Source organism: Hylobates moloch, unplaced genomic scaffold, assembly GCF_009828535.3.
Source record: "Hylobates moloch isolate HMO894 unplaced genomic scaffold, HMol_V3 SCAFFOLD_17, whole genome shotgun sequence".
Taxonomy (NCBI): domain Eukaryota; kingdom Metazoa; phylum Chordata; class Mammalia; order Primates; family Hylobatidae; genus Hylobates; species Hylobates moloch.
In genome coordinates, this window is record NW_026652292.1 from 9,533,553 (window position 1) to 9,544,639 (window position 11,087).

General features: G+C 54.1%; 1 protein-coding gene across 2 annotated transcripts in view; it reads left to right on the plus strand.

Moving 5' to 3' along the window:
* Positions 1-3,223: 3,223 nt before the first annotated feature.
* Positions 3,224-11,087, plus strand: part of ANKRD33B (ankyrin repeat domain 33B) — a 106,607-nt gene continuing 98,743 nt past the window's right edge. Inside the window, exon 1 of one of the 2 annotated variants that reach the window (XM_032135924.2) lies at positions 3,224-3,974. In XM_032135924.2, the coding sequence (XP_031991815.1) occupies positions 3,621-3,974 (354 nt within the window). In that variant the 5' untranslated portion in view covers positions 3,224-3,620. The remainder of the gene's footprint in view (positions 3,975-11,087) is intronic. The other variant, XM_058430123.1, reaches the window with a different exon arrangement.

Sequence of the window (11,087 nt, forward strand, 5' to 3'; positions counted from 1 at the left end):
GCGTGCAGTTTTCTCTCTCTTCAAGATAAACACACTGCTTGTAATTTTGAAAGGCATGTTACAGACATATAACTGAGCTACTGCTGAATTTTTAAAAAATGGGCCGGGCGCGGTGGCTCACGCTTGTAATCCCAGCACTTTGGGAGGCCGAGGCGGGCGGATCACGAGGTCAGGAGATCGAGACCATGGTGAAACCCCATCTCTATTAAGAATACAAAAAGTTAGCTGGGCGTGGTGGCGGGCGCCTGTAGTCCCAGCTACTCGGAGAGGCTGAGGCAGGAGAATGGCGTGAACCCGGGAGGCGGAGCTTGCAGTGAGCCGAGATTGCGCCACTGCACTCCAACCTGGGCGACAGAGCGAGACTCCGTCTCAAAAAATTAAAAAAAAAAAAAAATGGTCCAAAGACAAATTATTGAACTAAATGAACAAATTGTGTAATCGCTATGTATATCTTTCAAAATCATAACAAAATAATTCATTGAAACTTGACAGTCGGATAAAATATAATTTCTCAGAACTTCTCTTTTTGTTTTGAGGCAGGGTCCCACTCTGTTGCCCAGGCCAGAGTGCAGCAGCACCATCAGGGCTCACTGCAGCCTCGACTTCTGCCCCAAGTAGCTGGGACTGCAGGCACACGCCACGACACTAGGCTATATTTTGTATGTTTTCCAGAGATGGGGTTTCACCATGTTGCCCAGGTTGGTCTTGAACCCCTGGGGCTCAAGAGATCTGCTAGACTCAACCTCCCAAAGTATTGAAATTACAGGCATGAGCCAGCCACCACACGTGGCCTCAGAATGTTATTAATTTAAAAGTTATCCTGAGTCGGCAGTTTTGATAAGCTACTTTCTCCTACCTATGCAGATTTTGTATACATAATAAACGTTGGCTTTACTAAAAATGCCTATGCCTGATTTTGTGTCTTTGTTTTTTTTTTTTGGTGTTTTGTTTTGTTTTTGAGACTCAGTCTCGCTCTGTCGCCCAGGCTGGAGTGCAGTGGCACAATCTTGGCTCACTGCAAGCTCCGCCTCCCGGGTTCAAGCAGTTCTCCAGCCTCAGCCTCCCGAGTAGCTGGGGCTACAGGCGCCCGCCACCACGCCCTGTTCCGTGTTAGCCAGGATAGTCTCCATCTCCTGACCTCGTGATCCGCCCGCCTCGGCCTCCCAAAATCCTGGGATTACAGGCGCTAGCCACCGCGCCCGGCCGATTTTGTGTTTCTTTTAGCCCATCTTCCAGAGATGTCCAGACTCTACTGTCTTTGTTGTAAAAGAAGCATATTTTATTTTTTATTTATTGTTTCTTCTTAGCGGTTTATTTTTAAAAGACAGAAAAATGATCAGCTTGCATCCTGAATCGGACCACTTATAAACGATAGTTCTTTGAAGCAGACGATGACATTTTAGTTTATATTTAAGGGGAAACACATTCAAATGCTATTTGTACTCAAATTTCTAAGGAAGAAAAGGAAGTGGTAAACTCTGAAGAAAAAACCTCAATTCCCTTGCTGAGTGACGCGGTCAGTGAGCACCAATCACCTGCGGGAGGCCAGAAAAGGCTGCGTGGTGCTCCCCTCTCAGGACCTGGCCCTGTCCACCTGGGCCTTCGTGACGCGCAGCCGGGACTCTTGCTGTAAAGTGACGCAGTGCTCTCCCTGGGAGGACAGTGGGTCCAGCAAACCTAACTCAGCCCTCAGGGGGCACTTCAAATTGTAAATACCCCAGGCCTTTGGAAACAACCCTCAACCTTGAAAGGGGAAATTCCCAGTGGGAATTGATGCAAACTGTGGTCAGTTACCCAAAAAGGTAGAGAGTTTACTGTAATCTGGGGGCTATTTTTGGTTGCAGAAAGAATCCCCGGAGTAGAGAAGGAGGCCAGCGAGGCTCACTTTGCTGCTCGCTCAGAGCCGCCCAGGTGCGAGGGCGTCTTCCCCAGAAATGGCTGCTCCCGCGCGCCCCACTCTCCGGGGCCCTGCAGATGCCGGGTCCTGGGCCAGCAGCAGGCCCTTTGGCTCCTGCTGGAGACACTGGAAGACCAGGAGACCAGGACAGCGGGTCGGGCCAGTGCGGTGTGACACGAGGGCTCGAGCGGCTTCGCAGTTTAAACCTGTCCGCAGCCTACACCTCCCACGGCTGTTTCGGATTCGGTGCCCTCGTGCCCCTCAGCTTGCCCAGCGGCACGTGGGCCTCAAGCCTTGTCCCCAGCGGCCGCGCCAGCCTAGCTGTGTTCACCTTGGGGCCGCGAGGGCCTCCCACTGGCTGGCAGCTGGTGGACACACTGTCAAGATCTGGCGAAAAAAGGAAGGAAGGAGGCTAGGGGGACACAGGGCTGGTGGCCTCCGCAGTCTTTGACTTGCGACGGGCAGGAGCGCGAGCGCACCACCGCGCCTTTGCGCACAGACCTTCCCCCAAGATTGGCTCACGACGCTTCCTACCCCGAAGTCAAGGGCTCCCCGTGGCAAATCCTCACACGCCCTCCTCCTCCCCGCCCATCCCCGAGGCCAGGACTGACGGGGAGAGGGCAATGCCGGGCCAGAGGGGCTCTGGGCCTGGACTGCGGCTGTCGCCCGCGGCCCTGCTCTTTTGGGCAGCCAGACGCGGGGTCAGCGCCCAGTCGCAGCCTTCGGGGCTGAGTCCGCAGATCCCAGCACGTGACACAGGCCAGGCGTGGGGACCGGGAGCTCCTCGCCGTCCGTTCCCACCCAGATGCTCCCTGAGGTTCCGGAACACCCCGCTCCCAATCCCAGGATTTGACCAACCCTCAAGCCACGGCCGGCCTCGGTTCTGCGAGACCCGGGGATTCTGAGGATCGTCCTCCCTTCCGGGCTGGGACTCCCCCACGGCAGCCGACGGCCCCCAGTTCAGAGTGGCCAGGCCCGCAGCGCTCCCCGGGCACAGGTCCCAGGTGGGCGGCTCCGCTCCCGCGCCCGGCTCCTCCGCCCGCCAAGCGCCCCGGGGATTCCCCGGCCTCCAAGCGGCCGCGGCAGGGTGGAGTCAGCCCCGAAGCCCGGGATCCCCCGAAGGGAGAAAACCCGCTCGGCACCCCCGAGGCGGCGGGAGAAACTGGTCCCACCCCGGCCAGGGGCCCGACGCCCTCGCCGGGGGCCGGCTCCAGGGGTCCGAGGTTCCCGAAGCCAGAGGCCGGCTCCGCCCCGGCCCCCATCCCGCGGGCCGGCGGAGGGAGGAGCGGGGCCGCTCGCCGCCCGCGACTCGGGTTCGGCTTCTTTAGTGATTGCTTCTGCTTCTCTTGCGCCAGCTGTCCCCAGCTCTGGGGCAACGCTGCCAGGTGCCCCGTCCCCGCGGTCGAGAGAGCGCCTGCCTGGCTCTGAACTCTGGCCAGGACGGGGCCCCAGGGGAAGGCCCCGGGGAAGGCGTGTCCCCGCGCCCCGCCCCGCCCCGCCTTGGAAAGCCCCCGCGGTCCCGCCCACCCCAGGGGCTCGCTCAGCCTCCCGAGACTTTTTACGTTGAGCGCAGCCGCCTGGTGCCGGTTTCCGCCGAGCTGGAGCGCGCGGGCCACGGCTTCTCTGGGGACGCAGAAGCGAGAAGCGGGGACCTCGGCGCGCGCCCCGCGTCCCGCTCTTCCTGCCCGCGCCCCGGCCCCCGGCCCGCGCCCCGGCCGCCGGCATGGTGCTGCTGGCCGGGACCGGGCCGGAGGGCGGCGGGGCGCGCTGCATGACCCCGCCACCGCCGTCCCCACCCCGGGGCGCGCAGGTCGAGGAGGACCCCGCTGACTACGAAGAGTTTGAGGACTTCTCGAGTCTGCCCGACACCCGCAGCATCGCCTCGGACGACTCTTTCTACCCTTTCGAGGACGAGGAGGAGCACGGCGTCGAGAGCGCGGAGAGCGTCCCGGAGGGCGTCCCGGAGGCGGCGACCCTCCTGCGCGCCGCCTGCGCCAACAACGTGGGGCTGCTGCGGACGCTGGTGCGGCGGGGAGTGAGCGTCGAGGAGGCGCAGGAGACTGACCGCAACGGCCGGGTAAGCGGGCGTCCCCATAGGATTTGAGCCCCCGCACTGCCCCCGCTCCCCTCCTCCCCACCACATCTCCGCGCCTCCCAGGTCCTGGCTCCGGACGGGTCCCTCGGTCACTCAGCCGCCGCCCGGAGCGCAGTGTGCGGGGTGACCTGGGTGGCCTCCCCGTCCCAGGCTGGGGGACGCGGTGCGGGGAGGGAGCAGTTTGCTCTGCCCAAGGTGGCAGCGCGGCAGGAAACGCCAGTCCGTCGTCCTCACCGCATCCCCTTCTCGTTTACTGGCCGCCGGGGACCTCCTGACTGAATTCGCGCTGGCGGCCCGCGCTGCAATCCAGGATTGGCTTCTTGCGGCCCGGTCCCCTCCTGACCGTTACCTTTCCCCAGGTCCCTGGCAGGGGACCATTCCTCCTTGCCTGCAGGAGACGGCCCCTCCTGCCCAGCCCCCCATTTGTCCCCTGGGCCCTTCGCGCCACCCTTGTCCCAACACGCTGGGGCGCACATCGGCCCCTCCAGCCGCAATGATTTGGAAGCAACAGTTTCTTCCCTCGCCGGGACAGCTTGGTCCCCTATCCCACCTCCGCTGAGCCTTGTGGCCCGCGCCGCGACCAGCCAACGTGATCTCTGACTGGTCTGTCCGTATGGTCACCTCCGCGAGCCAGTGCCAGCTGGGGCTTCCCAGAGGCAGGGCCTGGGGAGCGCCCCAGAGCCGCAGGCATCCACCCGGGTAGGGCAGGCGGCGTGGAGGCAGGCACAGGCTATCCGTTCGTTATGACCAGACTCAGAGAAAGCAAGAGATGTTTAGAAAAGAAAAAAAAGTTGGCTTAAGAAGACCTGCGAAGGACTGGCTGGTGGAACACCTTCCACCAAGCAAAGCACTTAAAGGGAAAACTGCAGAGTGACCACGGTGGCCAAGTCCCCAATAGTCTGTGCTCAGTGGGCAAATGGCAGCGTTCTCACCTGATTTTTATATTCCCCAAGGTCCGTGGTATCTGCAGATGCAGCCTAGCACGAATGCAAATGCTTTTTGCTCAGGAGCCTGCAGCTGACAGAAAACATGTGCTTTGACTTGGGGACCCGAGTGACCTTGTGCCTTTGGTTTATTCTGCAGTAGGTGGGGCAGGTGGTTTGCCCTGACTGTGGTTTGGGCTGGGCTTAGGTGGATGAGAAGCCCTCGAATGTCACTTTCAGCTTGTACTACATTGCCCCCGTGATTCAATTACCTCCCACCGGGTCCCTCCCACAACACGTGGGAATTCAAGATGAGATTTGGTGGGGACACAGCCAAACCATATCACACAACATTTGCACTTGGAGGAAGGGTCTGTGCTTGTCATGCGTTAGACAGTGAGACCTGAGGTGGGGTCCCTGTAGGTAGCATCACCTGGAGCCCTGTAGTTCCTGCTGCCGTTCCCCTTGCAATGCCTCCTCCCCCAGCCCCGGCGACACATGCCCTGGCTGGCATGTGATTAGGGCGTGGAGCCCCACCCGAAGTCCTAGGGTCTGCTTCTCAAGTTCTACATTTGGTTTAACTGAGTTTTCAGGCCCAGATATGTGTATCAGAAACCTTGCTTTCTGGAAGCCGGTATGGGGGCCAGCTTTAAAGGAAGCCTCACCAAGCTCATAAGGGAACAGGTGGGGTGGGTCTCTCCCCCTGTCCTGGGCAGCCTGGTGGTCTCCAGTGGGCTGGAATGGGCACAGGAGGGGCCTGGCTCGCCCGGTCCCCACTCTAGGGCACCACTGGGCTCAGCTTTATATAATGTTTCCTTTAGGGGCAAAACATAAATGTTTGAAAACAGCTGCATTGAAGAAAACTGACAGCAACGTAAACCATCCCTAGGGGCTCGAGCCTAACAGACTGAGTCTCCCGGCCACACAGCAGAGAGGCAGGGAGGCCGCAGCAGCTGTCTGCCTCAGTTTCCTCATCTGTAAAATAGGGATAACGGCAGCCTCTCCTCTTAGGATGTGAGCATAAAATGGCTTAGTGCCCACAAGGCTCTGAGAAGGCCTGGCCCCAGGCTTGTGTTTACCATCTTGTTTCTCATTTGCCTGCCTTCTCTTGGCTTGGAAAGAGCACCTTCCAGTTTTATTTTGTTTTGTTTTATTTTTTTGTCTTCTGCCAGGCAAGGCTTCTTCTCTCTCTGCTTTTCTTCCCCCTTGATTAAAGCAGAAGTGAAGACTTTTGTTTCTCTGCGTCACGTAAAATAATGATGTAGGCCCGAACATAGCCTGCTAGCTTAGAGACCCCTAGATTCTTTCATCTTTGGATCAGACGGAGCAGGGCCTGTGTTCTGTGCTTTGGGGGGTCAGTGGGGGGAGCGAGGCAGGAGCCTCCATTCGTTTCATTAGCTTCTCAAGGCTGTTGATCAAACAGCCTCCATCTTCCTGAAAAACAGCTGAAAGAATCAAGTGTGGCAAAGCCTTGATGCCCTGCTGTGTGGTAAATGGAGTGTTTACCGCAGACCTACTAGGTGCTCCTGCTAGGTACTTTAGCAGACTCAAAACTGAATCCGGCAGTCCCTGCCTTTGAGAGTCCCAGCCTTTTAGCGAGAAGAACTTGCAGAGCAAGAGCGGCTAGCTAAGACCTAGGAAACTGGGAGATGGACTGCTTTTCACATGACGGTGTCCAGTCTCCCCGACGGCAGCATGGCTCACTCCCTCACTGCCTGCAGGCTCCTGGTTTAAGGGCACCTTCCCTGGGAGGCTTTTCTGTCTCCTCTTGTCCAAGCCTACAGAACCTAGAGCTGAGCAAGGGTAATGTAGGCATTCAGACATTTAGGGCTGAAATTATAAATAGGACGGTCATTTAGAGAGCGGGTGACGTTTGAGCGGAGGACGGTATCTAGGGGAAAAAGGAGTTAGATGGAGGGAACAGTATGTGCAAAGACTGGGGTGGGAACCTCGTTGGAGCCTGGTCTCCAAGCTTATCATGATTAGTGGCAGTGAAAACCTTAAAGAAGGCCCGGACAGCTTTGGTGCGGTGGAGGGGTAATTGCATTAATGACAGAATGACAGCTCACAGGTACAGCCCACAGCCGGCTTTCTAGGAGGAAATGATCTCTAAAGGCGTCTAAACTTTTCTGGGACATGCTTGTTGAGCTCTTCGTCTCTGGGCATTTAAGAAGGGAGCTTTGCCTGAGCTGACAGGAATTCCATTTGGTCTGGGTAACTAAGGGTCAGATGTGTTTTGTTTAAGAAAATACATTCTCTCCTGCCTCCTGAGATTGGTAGAATGTTGGATGTGGCTCAGCACACCATTTTCCTTCTAAAATATTTATTGCTGTAAAAGCATTGCATGATTTAATATGCAACATGTAAATATTTGTCAGATAATTGCCCAATAACATTCGAAGGTTGCTCCCAATGTCTTCTGGATTTATGGTTGTTTTGTTCCCTCTGACTTGAGGCAGTGAAAGCTGCCATAATTCTTTTTCTTAATTCTTCTCTTCCACTTACTATCACCTGAAGTTCACCTTTATGGCCTTGGCGGCTCTTGAGATGACAGTGAAAACACACAAAGTGTGTTGTTTTAATTGTTGCAGAAGGGCAGTTTAGATGTCAGACAGCTCTTGGACTTAATTAGGCCCAAATACATGCTCAATTTAAAACACTGCACTCCTGTCTTGATGAGATTCTGCTTCTGCATGTTCGTGTTTGTTTGTTTTTGAGACTGAGTCTTGCTGTCACTCAGGCTGGAGTGCAGTGGCGCAATCTCTGCTCACTGCAACCTCCGCCTCCCGGGTTCAAGTGAATCTCCTGCCTCAACCTCCCAAGTACCTGGGATTACAGGCATGCGCCACCACGCCCGGCTAATTTTTGTATTTTTAGTAGAGACGGGGTTTCACCATGATGGCCAGGCTGATCTCAAACTCCTGACTTCAAGCGATCCTCTTGCTTGGCCTCTCAAAGTTCTGGGATTACAGGTGTGAGCCACCGCGCCTGGCCTGCTTCTGCGTGTTTAAATTTCCAGGGTCTCTTGGTGATGTTTTCCAAAGGCCCCTCCATTGGTTTGTTTTGTTAGGTCAGCAAAGCCCACATCACACCCAGTGTGGGTGTGTCCCTTTACTCTTGAGGTGCTTAAAATTACAACTTAATTTTCATAGATTTATAGCGATGATCAAGGCTTTATCTTGAAATGTACGTGAGAAAATTTTGTTTTTATTTATTTATTTTAATGCTTCAGAAAGATTTATGAGCTCCAGAATCACTTTTCCCCTAAAATGAGAATCCAGTTATTGCAACAGCCCTCCATCTTTACTGGCCCTCGGTGCTCATGGCATGCGTGTGCGCAGAAACGGGCTGACTAGCGTAGAAAGTGACTTCTCTGGTTCTTGTTAATTACCATAGAAAGTGAATTCTGGCCTCAGACCTTTGTATGCTTGTGGAGGGCCTGCAAGCACAAGCTTTGCTTTTTAGGAATGTATATTAGGCTGGGCATGGTGGCTCCTTCCTGTAATCCCAGCACTTTGGGACACTGAGGCAGGTAGATCACTTGACCCTAGGAGTTTGAGAACAGCCTGGGCAACGTGGTGAAAGCCCGTCTCTAAAAAAATACAAAAATTAGCCAGGCATGGTGGTGGACGCCTGTAGTCCCAGCTACTAGGGAGGCTGAGGCAGGAGACTCGCTTGAGCCCAGGAGGCGGAGGTTGCAGTGAGTTGAGATTTCACCACTGCGCCCCAGGCTGGGCGACAGAACAAGACCCGTGTTTGAAAATAAATAAATAAATAGAGGCATGTCTTCTAGTGTTTTAGTTGCATCTCCAAATTCTGAACTGTGAGAAAGGGGGCGAGGAGGGCAAATTGAGCAGAATGCTAGACCGGGAGTCCGGGGGGCTGGAGTCAGAGGAGGTCTCAGCTGAAATGGGCTTGGCGATGGGTGGGCTGGCACATGTCTGCCTCTTCCTCTTCTGCTGACTGTGGTGGGGAGCATTCTGAGTCTAGCAGCAGTAGAGAGGCCCATGTGTTTTTTGTTTGTTTGTTTGTTTTTGTTTAGAGATGGAGTCTCGCTCTGTCACCCAGTCTAGAGTGCAGTGGTGTGATATCAGCTCACTGCAACCTCCGTCTCCCAGGTTCAAGCGATTCTCCTGACTCAGCCCCCTGACTAGCTGGGATTACAGGCATGCGCCACCACGCCCGACTAATTTTTATGTTTTTAGTAGAGACGGGGTTGCGCCATGTTGACCAGGCTGGTGTCAAACTCCTGAGCTCAAGTGATCCACCCACCTCGGCCTCCCAAAGTGCTGCGATTGCAGGCATGAGCTACTGCACCCAGCCCCCATGTGTTTTTGATATAAGAGTGTCAGTCATCTGTGGCCACAATCATGCTGCTTAACGAATAGCTACAAAACCTCACAGGTGTTTACAACTGTAAATGTTTTGCTGGGGGTGGCCTGTCTCAGCTGATGGAGGCTGGATTTGCTCATTCGTCTGCATTCAGCTGGTGGTCAGCTGCGAATGGCAAGACCAAAACAGTCTTAACTGGGAGGACTCATCGCTGCTTCATTTGGTCTCTCATCCTCCAGCAGGCTGGCTCGGCTTGTTTTCCATGGCAGGGGCAGGGTTCCAGGGTATCCACAAGAGATGTGGATAAAGGGAGGGGAAGAATTGTAGCCATTTTTGCAGTCGGTTTGCCAGAATAAGGATGAGACTTTGATAGGGATTCGCTGATAAGCTCTCCCTCTGGGCCATCTCAAGCTGAACATGTGGTCTGCAGTGTGCTTCTAGCTTTTGAGCTGGGGCCGGGAGCTGTGGAGTCCCTGGAGGGGAGCTTGAGGTCTGAAGGAGTCAGTAGGTTTTGCCAGAGTTTTCTGGCTGATGCAGTGTGGCTGCTTTGTCAGATATTGCTTATTTTATTTTATATTATTTTGAGATAGAGTCTCACTCTGTTGCCCAGACTGGAGTACGGTGGCATAATCCTAGCTCACTGAGCCTTGGCCTCCTGGGCAAGAATGAACCTCCCTCCTCGGCCTCCTGAGTGGCTGGGACTGCAGGCGCACGCCACCGTGCCAGGCTAATTTTTATTTATTTTTTGTAGAGACAGGATCTTGCTATGTTGCCCAGCCTGGTCTCAAACTCCTGGCGTCAAGCAGTCCTCCTGCCTCGGCCTCCCAAGGTGCTGGGATTATAGGCATGAGCTACCATGCCTGGCCTCCTTTATTCTTTTTAATCAGATTCTTTAACAACAGGACTCAAATACCTTTTTTTTTTTTTTTTGTCAATTAGGACCCATTAAATAAGAGAAAATGGGCATTGAGTTTTAAAAAAAATTCCTTGATATAAATGTGTTTGTGTTTATAACATTGTAATTATTATTATTATTGGTCAGCTGCCAACCTGAAAACAAACAGAACAGGTAGAATAACCTACTTCAAGCCTGTACTTACAGTGCTGATTTCCCCCATAGTCTGTGACTTTGCCCCGATCTTCGGTGTGAAATGGAGAGGGGGCTCTGCTGCGTTTCGGTTTCTTGAGTACTTATTTTAAAATCTTATTTGTTTATTTGTTTGTTTTTTTGAGATGGAGCTCGCTCTGTTGCCCAGGTTGGAGTGCAGTGGTGCGATCTCGGCCCACTGCAACCTCCACCTCCCGGGTTCAAGCGATTGTCCTGCCTCAGCCTCCAGAGTAGCTGGGACTACAGGCATGCGTCACAATGCCCAGCTAAATTTTGAATTTTGAGTAGAGACGGAGTTTCACCATGTTGGCTAGGCTGGTCTCAAACTCCTGACCTCAGGTGATTCACCCACCTCAGCCTCCCAAAGAGCTGGGATTACAGGTGTGAGTCACTGCTCCTGGCCTCTTGAGTATTTATTTGAACCAACAGGTGTCCACACTGGGGCTTGTGCCTGGACCCCAGAGTGTGCTTTTTGTTTCCTAGTCCTGATCTCCAGCTCTGATTTTTTTAGATTGAGGAAATATCCATCACCTCAAGGGGTTAATAGTTTTCTGAAATAAATTTAAAAAACAAAATTTGGATAAATTTAAACAACAATGACAAAGTTGAAAAAAATGTGAGTCCAGATTTCTAAGGTGTTTTGCACCAGGTAGTCTCCCAGAGATGGTGGTTCCCAGCTTGGACTGTACGTTAGAATCATCTGGAAAGGTCTATAAAACTCCAAGTGCCCAG